We start from the raw sequence: 17,008 nt of genomic DNA, 5'->3' as shown, positions 1-17,008 counted from the left end.
GGAATATAATTCACTTGTTCTTTTTACTTGCAATGAACTTTATTTAGAGACATTTCAGTCATCAGGTGAAGCAAACCGAACATAGTCAATATTTCAAACGTGCCATCAGTTTCTGAATGTGTTGTACACTTTTAATAAACATATTTTTCATGAAACATGTTTCAGATCAAACTTTTTAATGTGCCTATTCACACATCCACACCATCACTGTGGCATCAGACTTCTGGAGCAACTGCAGCTGGTTTGTCCACTTCACCATTGATTTAATCTGCAAGTTAGAGAAAAACACTTTTACAATGATGCGACACACTGACATCAAACGATCCACTGGTCCTTTATCTACAGTCAAGCCTCAGACTACCATGACTCATCACTTAAATTCAGACAGGGATAACTTGTATCATCACTGGCTTGACTTTAACCAGCAGGCTTTAGTCTCACAACATTTACCTGTTTAACTTCCCTCGGGTCCCACGTGTCGTCCTGTACAGTCATGCGTTGCAGATTGCCACGCCCTGTAGGGGTGAAAATATACATCGCGATCATTAAGTGTTCAGATTATTAACGCCATAAGATAACAGTTTGTCTGTGTTTCTCAGAACAGCTATTTCCATCGTCAGTTATCGCATAAGACGGCACTTCCTATGCAGCAGTTATCATCCCTGAACACGGAAACGTGGATCACTAGCGGAGCACGTGGTACACACCTGGTCACCAGGAATCCTCGTTCTCAGTCAAGAGGTACAGATGAGCCACAGACCTGTGACGCAAGGAGACGTTTCGTTAACGATAGTTCAGCAGCGTCACATGACTCCACACACGAGGTCTGCAGCTAGTCAGATACCATTTATTTCAACAGTTATTATTTCAGACAGGGATAACAGAATCATCACGTGCACTGCAGAGAGTCAGGAATACAGATTAAATAGCACCATTTAAAGTCAGTTTTACCTTTCATCGTGTTGCATTTGACCGTGTTGGCAGGATGAGGAGCCTCATTCTGCACTCAAAGCCTCCTGTAAAATAAATATTAAATAAATCAGACATGTGGATCTAATGCATCTCCCCTGGTCCTTCTGTAACGTTTGCCCAACCTGGTCTCGCTCCACGTGTTGGCCTAGCTAACAGCTAACAGCTAGCACAACTCACATGAAACAAGTCTCCATACTTCCGCACACTTAAAGTCTCGTTTACTACCCAAATAGTAGTACCTGTTCACGGCGGATCATCTGCAGGAAACTTCATAGTTAGAAGTAAAATCATCGTTAACACGTGAGCGCTGCACGTGTGGCGAGCTGGAGCTTCTCCTCTCGTGTCCCTCACACCGGTAAGGAAAGAGAACCAAGGATGGAAGTCTTGCGTGATGACGCTTTTATACGTTGAAAACGTCACATCCCACGTGATCACTGACTGGGCGTGGAAAAAGTTCAACTGCCTTCAATCTGCCTGCAAAAAGTAGGCTAGTATTCCTTAAATGGAAACTGGACTCAACACTAATTTATATAAGATTTAATAATTTCTGATAGAGATGATATACATTGTTGTAAAAACTGCTGTTATCCATGCAACAAAAAATAAAATACAACGGAAGTAGCAGTTCTTCTCACAGCTGTTTCAACATTTTATAATTCCAACCTTACTAATGTGAAATGTTATGAATATGAGGTGAGATGTGTCAAAAAGAAAAATAATACATATAATTTAAGAGATAAATTCGGATTGCATGTGTTGTTTTTCATTGCCCCACGTGCCTAAATCAAGTAATTGCAGCCAATGATGTGACTGAGGCTGATCATTGGGATCACATTCAACAAGTCATTGGAACATCTCTACCGGAGGACATTTAGCGGACATTTCTGGGAGTGTATCTAAATATTTAATAGACTTAATTGATTTATTTGATGGAAAAAATGATAGAGATTCTCGTAGCTTGAGCAGTATGGTGGAATTAATTCATTTCACAAATAAGAGATAAGTCAAAGGCACCTCTTCAGTTTCCCTATTGTATTTATGAAGCACTAAAAGATAATATAGTTTTCACCCTTTTCTCCGAGCTTCTTGATATTTCCATCACCTTATAAAGCTGCGTGCACATCCTGCAAATAAATATTCAATGACATTTAAGGGAGTCAAATCAAATAAATGTCGATTTTAGGACAACAAAGTTCCAATTTGAATTGATAAGTAAATAGTATAGTACTATTTGGTGAATTGTTCTCCACATAATTGCCAATAGGCGTATAAACAGAGGCTTGAAATTGACTATCAGGTCAGCTGATCCGGTTTCCTCGCTTGCAGACGGAGGTCAGTCAGCTGCTCGCTCCTCCGGCTCCATCACTGCCGTTCCCTCTTCCGGTCACTAGGGAGAGACAGTGACCTAGAGCCGCTGTTCTTATCATCACACTCGGAGGGTCCCATAGCGGTGCTGATACCGGAGAGCGGAGTCTGCAGCCGCGCCGCCATCCGCCACATCGGCCTGCGGGACGCGTCGCTCTCTCTCTGTCTCCGCCCCGGGATGGAGAACTCTGAACCGGACCCATCCCGCCAGCGGAACGGGGTCGTGAGCGTGCTGTACGGGGAGTTCACCGACGCGCTCAACGACAGGGTCCGGTACTCGGTGAGTTTGACGGAGAGCGCCCTGACCGTCCAGAGGATCTCCTCGTCGCCCGGCCGCACGAAGGCGGTTTTTAACTTGACCGACTGCGTCGGATGCCGGGCGCACCGAGGGCCGGACGGCGCGGACATCGGCGCCTACTTCACAGCCTACTTCTACCCGTTCAAGAGGCGCTGGATGAGCGCCGGCGTGGCCCGGCAGAAGGTGGAGCAGCGCTTTCGGGTCGCGCTGGTCCAGGACCCGCTCGCCAACCTCCAGGAGGCGGAGGGGTGGGCGCGTGCCATCAGAGACGCCTCCGTGCTGCAGGCGCCCCGGAGAGACGGTGAGAAAAATGAACTTTATATGAGAAATACTACACGAGAAGGCTGTGAAATATTATTTTAATGTGATGATAAAACACCATCACGTGTGCAACGAGCTCGGTCATTTTCTTTTTCTTTTTTTAATAACAAAAGTCCTCTAAAGTGAGGGACCAACTGCATGAAACATCAACCATATTGACAAAAACGGGTTCAGCAGAGAGGATGCACAATCTGCTCTCAGCAACATGCTCCATGCTGTGAAAGGTGATCCAGATGTTTCAGCAGCAATTATACAGCTGCCCCATTCATTCATGAGAGGGATGCTTCTGTGCACACGCACACAACTGATCACTAAGTTATATTTCTACTGATCCTCTGCAGCAGATAGCTGCTGATCAGGCTTCATTATTCCTCCTCAGTAGATTCCCACTGAGAGTTTATTGTTGACGGGTGGAAAAAAAATCACATCAAAACAAAGCCAGTTCATTTTTTTCATCCTGCTTTTGCAGCAGCTTCGTCTCATTACTTCTCGCTCTGTTTAAAATGCACACTGTCCTCGTGGTTTCCTTTGTCTCCCAATCTCATTCGCTCCTCTGCTCCATCCTGGTACACAGTGAGCGCCGTAATTAACATGAATACTATATGAGAAGTGTTTATGCAGCCCCCCCCCCCCCCCCCCCCACACACACACACATCACTCATTTGGGAGGAAGTTGGCGATACTCGCTGATGGTGAGACAAAGCTGTTTGGGTCCCAGAACGATTCATCTTTTTGGGGAACAAGTTCAGAATGATATCCTTCGACTCGTGTGGAAATATTTAGCAGTTTGAAATATAAAGCAGCCTTGTTCTCCTGGACCGAACCCAGCAGATCAAAGAGGAAGAGGATATTTGACTTGACAGTGACTCATTTGGAATGTTGGTTTGCCAAAGATGGAGGCAAGTGTTAGCGGGCGGGATGAGGAATAAGCCACAAAGTGTACACTGCAAATGTAAAGAGAGAGAGTGAGAGAGGGACACTGGGCTTCTTTGTGATGGGGAACATCACCTCTCTTCATGGTCTGCATCCCAGGAGTTTGGGTTTCAGCCCTGTATGCCAGGCGTGCAGGCAGATGGTAACCTGAGAGCTGTACAGCTCACTGCCCTCTCTCACCGGACTCATCAAAGAGCTCCAGGTTGGGAGCTTCTTTTTCAAATCACACATACTAACGAGCCACTTCAGACATCTTCCAACGTGGTCTCTCATCCCGGAATTTTTTTTTTTTGCCTCTTTTGAACACAGCGTCTCAGTGATGATGTGATCATATCATTCATTTATAAGCTTGTTTTAGCATTCCAGATCCAGGCCAGCCAACAATACAGTATTTAACAGGATAGGACATGCGAGTTGAATTTGTCATGTTGTGGTAATAGATGCTGCTTCACCGTCATGTCGGAGAAGGGAGAGTGTGAAGGTCAGTTGACTCACTGATCCCGTACAGTGTATTTACCGCCTCTAAGTTCATCGCGTGTCATCTCATCTGGTATTGCAGATGTAAAGATTGGATTAAAAGTGCAATCGCGGCGCAAAATATTTGTATTTAGTCAGAGTGATGCACTTTTGCTGAAATATAAAGTGGATCAACTTGGAATTTAACATGTGCTGGTTGCAATGAGCTTCCTAATTTAACTCTAGTTCATTTATTTTTTCGTGTGATGGCTCCAATACTCTCACTGCAGGTTCCCTGGTATGAATGAGCCGTAAATAATGAAGCACACAGACTATGATACAGTCCCGCACACACTAATGGCCTGCTACACTCCGTCCCCTGCTTAGAGGAGCCACAGTCAGATTGCATGCTGAGGTATGAGATGACGGTTACTCGCTTTGACTTTTTCATCCTTCTCTGCCTTACAAACAGCTGGTAGAGGACCAGAGACAGATTTAACATGCGTTCACTGTAGAATTATACATTCTTATGATCCAGTTAGTGCTACGATGACATTGTTGATTTTTCCCAAACTTGTCTGTCTGATCCAGTGCCAGATGTGATTTCAGAGGGTGTATGCAAGGAAGGCAAGGGCTGCAGTCTGTCCGCCTCCCACAAAAGCGACTGTTTTTCGGGGTCCGGTGTCCGTCAGCTGAAGCAGTCACATGGAACTCCTCAGTGAAGGAGACGAAAAGCTAAAATGTGTCACCAGGCGACCTTTAACCCCGGCCGACATCTCGGTCCCTCCGGAGCCTTCGTCTCATGCTCTGTGACACACAGCTGCGATGGCCTGTCAACCCCCCCCATAGCCTGGTGATGCCTCAGTGGGCACTTGTGTTTATACCCTTAGGACCTTCTCCCCTCCTCCCAAGCAAACACTCGCACAACCTCGGAATGCAGCTTGTTTGCAGACACGTCAGTCCAGTCTGGGTTTACAGTGCTGCTCCCGAACGAGACGGCTTCCAGTGAATTCACAGAATGGTGTCGCGGTACGAGACACGCCGAAGACACATCGCATCTCCATAAACAGTCAGCAGGGCGACGCACTGGCAGCGACACGATGACACTTCTCTAGCAGCTCAGCACTGACACATCCAGTCTGTCTGTCACCTGGCTGCCTGTGTGAGTGTTTGTTTGCACACTTGTACCTGTGAAATACACACACACACACACACACACACACACACACACACACACGCTGACTGCAGTTGAAGGTTTGCTTGCCGGTGTGATGGGAAGGATCTGCCTGCAGGTATTTTCACTTCACATGGCGGACTGATTTCACATTCACCCTCATCTATCTTCCTGTCTCGTTCTATCGCACAGACAGACACACACACACACACACACACACACACACACACACACACACACACACACACACACACAAACAAACAAACAGACACATACACACACACAGCCCAGGAGGAATGTCTGGAGGAAAAAAACATTTTTAGAGACAGCAATTTAGGGCAGCACATTGAAAAACAGCCAATGAATCATTAGGTTTGTCAGTGCAGTGTTGAGCTGATTTGAAATCTTTTTGGTTGGGTCGACTTTAAAATATTTGACTTATTTTGGCTTGTAATACCCTAAAACAATGCCGTGTCTATTTATGACCCCTCGCTGGTGTTGCATGTATTTTTTATTTCATTTTTAGAGACTCTGGAGATGAAACATGATTCAGCAATTCAATAGAAAAAAGGGGGAACGATTAGAGGAACCTTTTGAAAACATGTACAATTTTGTGTTGCAGAAACATGAGTTTATGCGAATAATCTCGTGACCCCTTGGATCTATTTTATGACCCCGTATTGGGGTCTTAACCCCCGGTTTGGGAAGTAGTAGTGTGCTTCTAAACCTGATGATAAAGTTACAGGACAGTCAATCAAACCAGGTCGTCTCCTGATTAAAGTCCTTTGCTACATGAATTATCATTAATAATCCCCAGATATATATTTATTACAATGGAGAATATTGATTGCAATGACATTCAGTAACATTTACACTTATCACTGGGTAGACTTAAGATTAGAAACATGTCTCAGCGGCTCCATAAAGACCGGATCTATAGTCCATCTGTTTTATTGCACATAATAAAACTGGTGACACAATTACAACTCAGGTATCAGTCATACATACAGAACTATTTGTAGGAATTATTAGTCGACCAGCACTCATACAATGATGTCGACTGATTCATGAGTTGATTTTATCGACAGATCTGTGAATCTGACTTTCTCCACAAAGAATAATCCAAAAGCAGCACTTTGACTAAGACGTACATTTTGTTTTACGCTAGGGTTGCTAACTCATGATTATTATCGTGGATTAGTTCATTTCTTGGTATAAAATAAAATAGTGAAGAACACTCCTTCAAACAGCTTGTGTTGTCCAAAATCTCAAGATATTTTGTTTATTACCAGACGAACAATGTTTTGCTTGAAAACTGACGATTTAACGATGAATCAATTATCAAAGTAGTTGCCAATTATTATTCTGTCGATTGACTACTGAATTAATTCAATTTAATCTAAATACTGAAACGATGTACAACCATGTTCTAAAGTGTGATTGCCCAAAGATCGATCATATTATTTAATAAGTAGATTCCCTTGCATGACAAGTCATTTTCAAGCAGCCCTTCAGAATAAAGCAGCATGCGTCTGAAGGCGTAGCGTGATGAATCTGACTGAATTACCATTTCTCTTCAGGTTCATCATTCATTATTCAGTGTGAATCTCTGACATCATCACAGATGTGTGCAGTGATTCACAGACCTGGAGACCTGCAGGCTGCTGGAGGTGCCGGACACGTTTCTCCACCTCCATCCGGCCTTTAGGCCTCGTGAGTTCCAGCGTCAAAGTTTCCAGAGGAGGATGCTGATCTGCATTTGTTTAGCTTCGAACCTTTTCAAGTGCGTCTGTTACGCGTTTGCAATTCAGCTCAGCACTCTTGAGGGCAAAACCTGATTCTGAAGCTCTTTCACCGTCAAAAAAAGCCAGTTTCTACAATATTCTGGAAGTGCAGAGAGGACCCTTTGTGTCTGAAAGCCTCATTGTGCTCTGATAAAAAAAGAAAAACACAATGGTCACCCTGTGAGTGTGTGTGTGTGTGTGTGTGTGTGTGTGTGTGTGTGTGTGTGTGTGTGTGTGTGTGTGTGAATGGAGGCAGAGTTTGGCATGTGGCTGTGTGTTTTCGCACCCTCTCCTCACTCTTCCCGTTGGGTTTTACACCTCTTTCTCTGAGATATTTGTGTACCTCCGCTGTCTGCTGGTACCAAAGTCAGCGCCACCTGCAGCCAAATGATGACGGTGGAAAGTGACACTGATGAGTTTCTGTCCTCAGCACCCCGAAATGGATCGTATTTTCCAGACGAGGCTTCTCTCCGAACTCGCTATCCAGCGTTTCAATTTAGCTGCTAAACCTGATCTACACGTAAATATGGATTCAAAAAGAATTGGACCATTATGCGGTGGAACAAATAACTCCTGACTCATTAAGGCAGAAGTCGGGAGTATGGATGACGTATTTGCATCGCCCAACCCCGGGAGTTAGCGTGGGCCTGGGATAAAGCAGTTGGTGCATGTTGCAGGGTGCACGAGGCTTGGACTGCGTTTTGTAACCAGAGCCATCCTTTAAAGGGCATGTGGCTGCATTTGGTCTGAATGACTCGACCAAAAATGTGTCTCTTTGGAAATTCTTTTGCATGGTGTCATGTGTGCGACGAAAACATGAATCTGCTCATTTGTCCTTTCCAACTTTTCCAGTCGGTAAACCGATGGACAGATTTTGTCCGTACAGCAGTTTAAAAGGAGAGTGAATGTGATTAAGAGCGCCTCATGTTAAATCAAGATTACAACACAGCTACCAATGTGTAGAATATTGAACTTACACTGGTATTTTTCTTATATACAGAATACAGACGTGAGAGTGATATCGCTGTTCTAAACCTCTCTTGATTCATTACCTCAGTAAACATTGTAAGCATGAGTTTATGGTCTCAATGTTTCAAGTCTTCTTCAATACAGCATGATGTTCGTTTAGTAAACTATGGTCCATTTAGAGTCAAACAGACCATAAAGCAGGGTACTCTTGAGGCACCAGGGCCGTAGACGGCGTCTCTACGTCACTTAACCGTTAACTGCTGCAAAAAAACAAGATGGCGACGGTCAAATCGCCGAACTCGAGGCTTCAAAACGTCAGTCCACAAACCAACGGGTGACGTCATGATACGTCCTCTTATTTTATACAGTTTATGTTCTAAACCAACTTTCTTCCCCAAATGTCAAACTATTCCTGACACACACTCCCCCTCCCCCTTTTCCCTCCCTCTATCTTTGCATCTTTTGATGTAAAGCAACAGGATTTCCTCACAGGGATTAATCAAATGTCACAGAATTTCTATAAATAATCGGTCGGATCCCGAATGAGAAGCACCTGTAAGCCGTCTCTCCTTGAAGGGAAGTACGTCACGTTAACCCTCGTCTATCTGAAGGCTGTCACAGCCTCTGACTGTTTCACGCTCGTTTTCTCCCCCTCAGGGACGAGCCTGTCCTTATACATGCTTTTGAATGTTTGATCGTGCATAAGAAGACCTCCCCTTGTCTTCGTGTGTCGTCTCCAGCCTCGCCTTCGCTCACATCCACCTCTCTCTCTCTTTGTCTCAGGTGTGGTGTACGCGGAGGTGCGTCGGCCCTGCAGACTCATGGTTCTGGTGAACCCTCAGAGCGGGCGAGGCCAGGCTCTCCAGCGCTTCACTGGCCACGTACAGGGCATGCTCACCGAGGCCGCGGTTCCCTACACACTCGTCATCACAGGTCAGTGGTGTTCACGCACACACAGACCTTTATTCTCTTCTCACGGGCACACGACATCAAACGGGGATTAAACCTTTAACCTCCAGCGTGGGACAATTACGCTGAGAGCGCGCACGCCTTTATTGCTACTTCTTACATTTGTGTCAGTGTTACTTATTTTACACTTCGTGTTTGTGACTCTTCGGTTGTATTCTTTGATCAGACTCTTTGATCTTATCTTGTCTATGTTATCTCATCTCATCTCATCTGACATATTAACAGGCCAAACCTGCAGGCACACTGATACTCATTTAGTTCTGGTTTCAGTCGCCAGCTGCTCCACATTCTGAGTGAGCTGCTGGTGGCTTTTTGTGACCTTAAACGGCGTCATGTGTTGGTTTCTGTCATCAGAGCCTCTGAACTCCACGTGACCTCTCTCTGAATAGCAAGGAGCCGCAAACTGGGACAGCCTTCAATGCCGGGACAACAAAAACACATCACGCACGGTGCATCATTTAGCCTTTCGCTCTCAGCCGGCCTCCACTCCGAGCCCGACCCGGAACATCCGATACAGCTCAACGTGAGGTTGAACATGGCAATGAAGACGGAGGAAAAGCCGGGAGGAACTGTGCTTGTGTGCGTTTGTGTATTTGAGAAAGAGAGCTGAAGCTCATGCAGGCTCTTTGTGCCGACTCCTGGGACTTAAAGGAAGGTCAGCAGCTGGATGGCGATGAAAAAAGACTAATTACTGACGGCGACCGAGGCCGGGCAGAACAGGATGGAGGGCGGGGGGGGGATATGGGTCGCTGAGGGCCTTCAGTGGTCGGATACGGGAGCCAGTCTAAAGCGACCATGAGTGGATTAACTGGCACAACCCATTTCGCCGGCACGCAGCTCCTTGATGAATGTATCGCACAGCCTTCGCCCGAGGAAGGACACGTACCAGTGGAGGCGCCTCTTGTGTCAGCATGTACCTTTTACATACTGTATGAAGCATCCAGTGTACCCAGCTTCATCTTCACCCGGGTTAACCTCAGAGGAAGGCGGTAGAGTAGAGCGAGGCACGGGCAGGAAAGTGTCGCATTTAAAGCGACAACAACTGGAATTCGCCCCAGATTTGTATGGCCTCTATCAGAGTGTAATTATTTACGTCTTTCTCCACCTTTGTATTAAAAAAACCATCAGACATTTTGATAAATACACTAATTCGCTTTCTTGCTGAGAGATAAATGAGAAGATTGACGTCACTCTCTTGTTTGTACAGTAAATATGTAGCTAGCATCCAGGGATCTTAGCTTAGCATAGAGAGTGGAAACAGGGGGGAAACAGCTGACCTGGCTCCGTCCAATGGAAACACACTCTGCCTAGCAACACATTTAAGCTCACCTGAACAAGTAACATCTCATTTGTTTAGCCCGTAATTGTAAAAACGACAATTTGACCTTTTATGGGAGTTAGAGAGGAGGAGGAGGAGAGAGGGGAGGACAGGTAGAGGTTGAGCAAAGTGAAAGGGAAGGAGAGGGCAGTTGTTCTTTATTTCACTTCTGCCCTCAATCAATACTCGAGCTGGAGCGGAAAAATATTTCCGTAATGATGGCAGTGCATCAATACTTTGCAAACTTCTTTGCTGTCAGCCTTCCTCTCTCTCTAATGCTGACTCTCTCCCTCTTCCGCACACACGCACACACACACACACACACACACACACACACACACACACACACACGGGAGTCTCGGCTGGTAGGACTGTAGACTTTAATGCTGGCGGGATGAGCCCACAGAGAGCCACTCAAGGACGCTGCCAATAAAACGAGGATGAAGAAATGGCTCAGTCCTCCGCCGGGCGCATTAACAAACACACACACACACACTGAACACATGCATCATGCACACACATGCAGATATTTGTCCGTCACAGATGTTTGCAGGGTCGGCTAAGCCCTTGGAGCTGTTGAGTAGCCGCTGGATGGGCTAAGGTGATATGTTTGGCCTCAAAAGGGGAAATTTAATCTCTTTTCTGCCTAATCTCCCTGATCCGACCCCAGAGGCCGGCGGTGAAGGCAGCACGCCTCTGTCTCTGCCCTTGTTGGTGTGTTTTTTGTCACTTTGTCCTACAAATGTTGTGTGTTTGTCTCTTTTCTCGTGCTGTTTGCCCTCAGAGCACCAGAACCATGCACGGGAGCTGGTGAGGAAGGCGGACCTGTCGCAGTGGGACGCCCTGGTTATCATGTCTGGAGACGGGCTGCTGTTTGAGGTGCTCAGCCTAGAAGATTTAATATAAAACAAAAAAATAAAGTGCAGCACAATATGCATTATTATATGTATCCCCTGTGATCTAACATATGTATTTAATAGATGTATTAATACAGTTAATACATAGGAAATACATACAACTATACGTATTGTATTTCACTTTACTTCATTTCTGTGTTTGAAGTGTTATCATTTGATCATTTAAAATCAATCAGTCACAGATGTAAATGATATAAAGCCTCTCACCCCTTTTCTATTTTTAACATTGTAATATATAAATCTTGACAGCTGTAGCTATCAACGAAACACATTTTAGCGAAGCGTTCGTCAGACACAGACACTACTTTCTCTGTCACTCTGTTTTTGTATTTGCTGTTGCTGGTTCAGGTGATAAACGGTCTGATGGAGCGAGAAGACTGGCAAGAGGCCATCCAGACCCCTCTGGGTATTCTACCAGGGGGCTCAGGCAACGCCCTGGCTGCCTCTGTCCACCACTACTCACAGTGAGTCTGCCCATTAATGAGTCATTTAAATGCATGGACCAACAGCACAGAAGAAGGACCTTTATCAGCCTTAAAAAAAAGAAGAAAAGAACGATTTATCTCCTTTCGGTGTAATTATGCCCACGGCTGACTGGGCACATCGTTCCTCAGGAGGGAGGAGAGACAGCGGAGCGGCCTGGAACTGCTTCGCTGTGCAGCAGAGGTCATTTCGGGCTGCTGATAACTCAAAGGAGTGATGTAATGGGTTTAGAAACTTCCACATTATGAGTGATTATGGTCCACAGTGCAGTGGTGGAACCAGTCGACCCAGCACACGTCCAGGGTGTCATCTCCATCTGCTGGTTGGCTGTGGGCACAACATCAAAGAAAAAGATAAAAGCAGGACTATACGTGTCACCTGAGCTCTCCTTCAAGCTGCAGGTGTGCACAGGATTTTAAGACAGGGTTTTATAGTACTATGGTCGTGTGTCCTAGTGTCCTAACGAACACGCCTGTCAAATACTAACCAATCAAAGCTTATGGGTCAAGACATTCTGTAGAGACACGTCTCTGTCTCTGGTTTCATTGTTGCGTAACCCTCTCTCAGGTCGCCTCCAGCGTGGAACGAGGAGCTTTTGTTGAGCTGTGGCTTCATGCTGTGCAAAGGTCTGGTCGGCTCCATGGACCTGGTGTCGATCCACCTGGCCTCTCGGCAGCGCCTCTTCTCCTTCCTCTCTCTGGCCTGGGGCTTCGTGGCCGACGTCGACATGGAGAGCGAGAAGTACCGCCACGTCGGAGCGATCCGCTTCCTGATGGGCACCCTGGCGCGCCTGGCGTCCCTCAGAGTCTACCAGGGCAGGTTAGCGTATCTGCCCGTGATTGAGGCGCCGAAGCTTCCCTCCACGCCTCAGCACCCCTCACTCTGCTCCTCCCTCCCCTGCCGGCTCATACCCAACACCTCCCCGAACCAGAATTCTCGCCACAATCACAACAGCACAAATTCAAACCGCTACACCATCACCAACTCTTCCAACAACGCAATCACCACCAAGAGACCGGAGACTCGGTGTGAAAGCAAGATCAGAGCGCAGGAGGACTCCCTGCTCCCTGGCCTGGACCAGCCGGTCCCAGAGAGCTGGACAGTGGTCAGGGAGGAGGACTTTGTCTTGGTGCTGGCTATTTACCAGTCCCACCTGGCCGAGGACCTGTGGACAGTCCCTGGCGCGATGGCAGACGACGGAGTGATCCATCTCTTCTACGTGACGGCGGGAATCTCCCGTCCAGCGCTCCTGCGCCTTTTCCTCGCCATGGAGAAGGGCGGCCACCTGGCGTGCGGCTGCCCCCACCTGGTGTACGAGAAGGTGAAGGCCCTGCGGCTGGAGCCCATCTCTCCGCAAGGCATGATCACTGTGGACGGGGAGATGGTGGAGTACGGGCCCGTTCAGGCTCAAATCCATCCAGGACTGGCCAGACTCATTTGTGGATGAACCCGGATTGTTTAAATCTTTTCTCTGGCAGTAGAGCTTTGGAGTTCGGCCTTTTTTTATCCTCAGTGTGGATTTCTCTCTTTGTATGCTGTGTTTTTAGAAGTGCCAAAGACGTTTTATCAGCCTCTGGAAATTCCTCTATTTTTCTACAGAAACAACTTGTCCTGTTTTTATGGACCCCCCCCCCCCCTCTTTCTCTCAATGTTTGAGTCAGGGTCAAAGACATGAATGGTTGTTCTTGCTGCTGGCTGGCTTCGAGAAATTGATCGTCCCCCCCCCCCCCCCCCTCCCTTCGGGGGATTTGATGCTGAAAAATCTTTAATCTTTGCATAGTTTATATAAACTCCAACAAAACCAGATCCAGTCACACGAAGCCGTGAGTTCAACAACCTGGCCCGCTGAGGTTACACCTCCAACCACTTCCTGTCCTCTGCGTTCTCCGGCCCTGCTTCATCTGCAACAGTCACCAAACTGCAGGAACCGCCTCCACTCACACATCAACACACACTTTCTTTGCCCCATCCCCCCCTCCGCCTCCTATGCACAGCTCCTGACACACACATTCCCCTCCCCCCCACATTGGGTGGGTCTACTGTGCATATGATCCCTTCTCCTTCTAGCGATCTTAGGATCGTCCTCTCCCTCCCGCCCTCTGGTTGATGAGCTATCAGCACCTAATGTGTCCTTAATATGAAGCGCCTGCAGCAGCGTGCACAAGTTTGCTTTTCAATCACACAAAAGAGATTTTTTGAGATTAGACTGGTTGCATCTCACCAAAGTGGAGAGAGCAGTTTTTATTTTTGCAGCGGGTCAGTCAGCATCTGTGCATTGAGAGGCAGGCAATCGATGTGAGCTGGACCGAGTCAAGTGCTCTGCTCCCCTGTGTGGCCTTGTTTTCCTCTGGTTGCCGGTGCTGCAGCGGTGAGCGTTAGTGAACCGGAGCAGAGGAGAGTGCAAATGTTAACATTGTCATCAGTGCCCCAGTTTACCGGGGTTTTGATGAGTTCATCGCTCATTCTTCTCCTGATGTTTGTGTTTCTTGACACATGATGTCTGCAGACATGTAATCCATCGTTAGTTGCCCAGCAGGTAAAGACTGAAAGAATTAACTCAAATGTGCACACTGATCGCGTGACTCTTTTTAAGAAATACCATTTTATGCACATTAAAAAAAACGATTACATTTTTAGCAAATCATGCATTTTACACACAAAGAAACCTTCCTGTCGCCAAACCCTGCAACACATGTAACTTAACTGTCGTATTGCTGCTGATATTTGGAAGGTGGGAGAAAATGACTCCGCCCCTCATAACCGTATCGATCATCATGTCAATCAGCCGCTCAACATCATACCAACCCTGTTAACTACGAGTCGATTGTGTCGAGGAAAGAAGATAAAGACATTTTTTCTTCCACATATGGAAACATGCATCATTATGACTCACGGTGTGCAATTTTATTTTTTTGTACAAATGAACCATAACGTACTTGAAGTTGACCTCCTCCATCCTCCATCCTCCATCCTCAAACCTCCATCCTCAACCCTCAATCCTCCATCCTCCATCCTCAATCCTCCATCCTCAATCCTCCATCCTCCATCCTCAAACCTCCATCCTCCATCCTCCATCCTCCATCCTCAAACCTCCATCCTCAATCCTCAATCCTCCATCCTCCATCCTCAAACCTCCATCCTCAACCCTCAATCCTCCATCCTCCATCCTCCATCCTCAATCCTCCATCCTCCATCCTCCATCCTCCATCCTCCATCCTCACTGCAGTGCCGATTTGTTGCCTATTACTTGCTTTTACATTGTGAGACATTTACATGTACTTATGCGCTCATCATTGCAACAACATAGCCGACTGTTCCTTCCACCACAACGGTATCCTCAGCGAAGTTCTCCAGGTGCTTTGAACGCATTGTCGTGTTCCACAGGGCGCATGCACTGTTCATTACTAAATGTATGACGTACATCTCGTTAGGGCCGAGATAAGCTATGCAAACGCAAAGACATTTCACTCTTCATGCAATGTCTTCGATAACGGAAGCGGAAGTTTGGAAAGACTTTGTCAGTACTCTCATGGCATTTTATAAATTAGTTGAGAAAGTTGTGGCACAGAACTGAAATGAGACCCGTTTGTTGTGTCGACACTTATCAAAAGGCTGAAATAATAACATGATTTTGGTGCTGAATGTTTTTGTTCGTTGTTTTATGGTTTGATGTGATTAGATTAGATTAGAACACTTTATTGATCCCCAGTGGGGAAACTCATTTGGCGATAGATGGCAGTAGATCAGGGGATCCACGTGATGTGGTTGAATGTGTTATTCTGTCCCAAAAAAGAAAAAGAAAAACACTAATTGCGTGCCACGTATTTGCAGCTTTTCACTTTGAAGTAAGTGCAAATGGGGAGAAAACAGTTTCTCCAGAGTGCCTTAGCTTTTACCCAAGACAGCAGACAGGCCCAGAAAAAAAGAAAGAAAACAAAGAATTCTTTAACACATGAAATACTCACATTTCAGCTTTGTGAAGGTTCACTGGTGCGCATCAGTGTAACAATACAAACGCAGAGTCGATACGCTGATTCTGATCTGTGAAGCTTTCTGGAAGAAGGGTCGATGGGTCCTTGTTGTTACATTCATTGAACTGTTGAAAACCAGGTATTCCTCATCTTCTGTTTTCTTATAATTCCTTTTGATTTAAAGACTTCTTTTTTTAAAAAGACGAATAAACATATTCATATCGAAAAAAATGGCTTCCTGTTTGTGCTGATTATTTATCATACGTCAAAGTCCCCGTCACCAGATTACCACACACCTGTTCCCGCTTCCCAGCTCAGCCTGGTCTTCTGCACACGTCACTGAAAGTCATCCTGCTGTCTACAAACGTCTGCGTTCAGGTCCAACCCCTGTTCACCTGAATGCACGTGCAGATCGCAATCACGGACTTTGAGGAAAAAATGACAACGGTTTGATTTGGAGAACTAGGAATGTGTCTGGAGAGGAAATATGATCCAAATATACATTTACATCTGAGTTTTGGCATCAGATTTTGGGGAACAAAACGTTTGGGATCTGTATATTATACATTATATTATCTAAAAGATAATAACATTCTGACTTTAGTTCAAATATTTTAAATCCTAATCAGGTCAATAACTGACTGGTGGCGTTAAGGAATCAGGTCCAATTAATCCAAAGGGTGTACAGGTGTGCGCTCCTACCTGGTCGAGCAGACATGGATGCAGAGAACTTGTAGTGCAACGTTTCATCCACCAGAGGGAGACAGAACTGTGTGTCTGAACTCTAATTTCCCATCTTGTGTTGTGCACTATGTTTACTTCCTCACTTTATGCGTAAGAGCCGGAATGTCTACCGTCGCTCTGTGTAGGTCTCTTGAAATGTTGGCGGCTGTGGTTTCACGGTGCTGTTAAACAGCAGCCATCAAATGAACCTTGAAGTAGAAACAAATATCTCTCTTTTTATGATTTTATGAACCTTCAAACATCCATGAAGGATTTATTGCAGGACTATTTTATAAGCATGAAATATTTCTCATAAACTGGCAACTAAATATGCATTACTGATCTAAGAACCCAT

General features: G+C 45.9%; 1 protein-coding gene and 1 long non-coding RNA gene across 2 annotated transcripts; one reads left to right on the top strand and one right to left on the bottom strand.

The window, feature by feature from the left end:
• Positions 1 to 13: 13 nt before the first annotated feature.
• On the bottom strand, positions 14 to 1,430 carry LOC306786612. The gene is made up of 5 exons (XR_013772496.1): positions 1,212 to 1,430; positions 952 to 1,016; positions 708 to 760; positions 451 to 515; positions 14 to 268 (listed from the first exon to the last, which is right to left on the bottom strand). It is a non-coding gene; the product is annotated as an uncharacterized lncRNA (long non-coding RNA).
• Positions 1,431 to 2,515: 1,085 nt separating this feature from the next.
• Positions 2,516 to 13,576, top strand: sphk1 (sphingosine kinase 1; the record flags this gene model as incomplete). Its single annotated transcript, XM_079281202.1, has 5 exons — positions 2,516 to 2,936; positions 9,056 to 9,205; positions 11,344 to 11,438; positions 11,825 to 11,940; positions 12,527 to 13,576. The coding sequence occupies 5 exons, from the start codon at positions 2,516 to 2,518 to the stop codon at positions 13,404 to 13,406; spliced, it is 1,662 nt and encodes a 553-aa protein (XP_079137328.1). The 3' UTR covers positions 13,407 to 13,576.
• Positions 13,577 to 17,008: the final 3,432 nt, after the last annotated feature.

The sequence above is a fragment of the Melanostigma gelatinosum genome (assembly GCF_949748355.1).
Source record: "Melanostigma gelatinosum genome assembly, chromosome: 13".
NCBI classification, from domain to species: Eukaryota; Metazoa; Chordata; class Actinopteri; order Perciformes; family Zoarcidae; genus Melanostigma; species Melanostigma gelatinosum.
The sequence above is the reverse complement of the archived record's forward strand: the minus strand, read 5'-3'. Positions and strand labels throughout refer to the sequence as shown.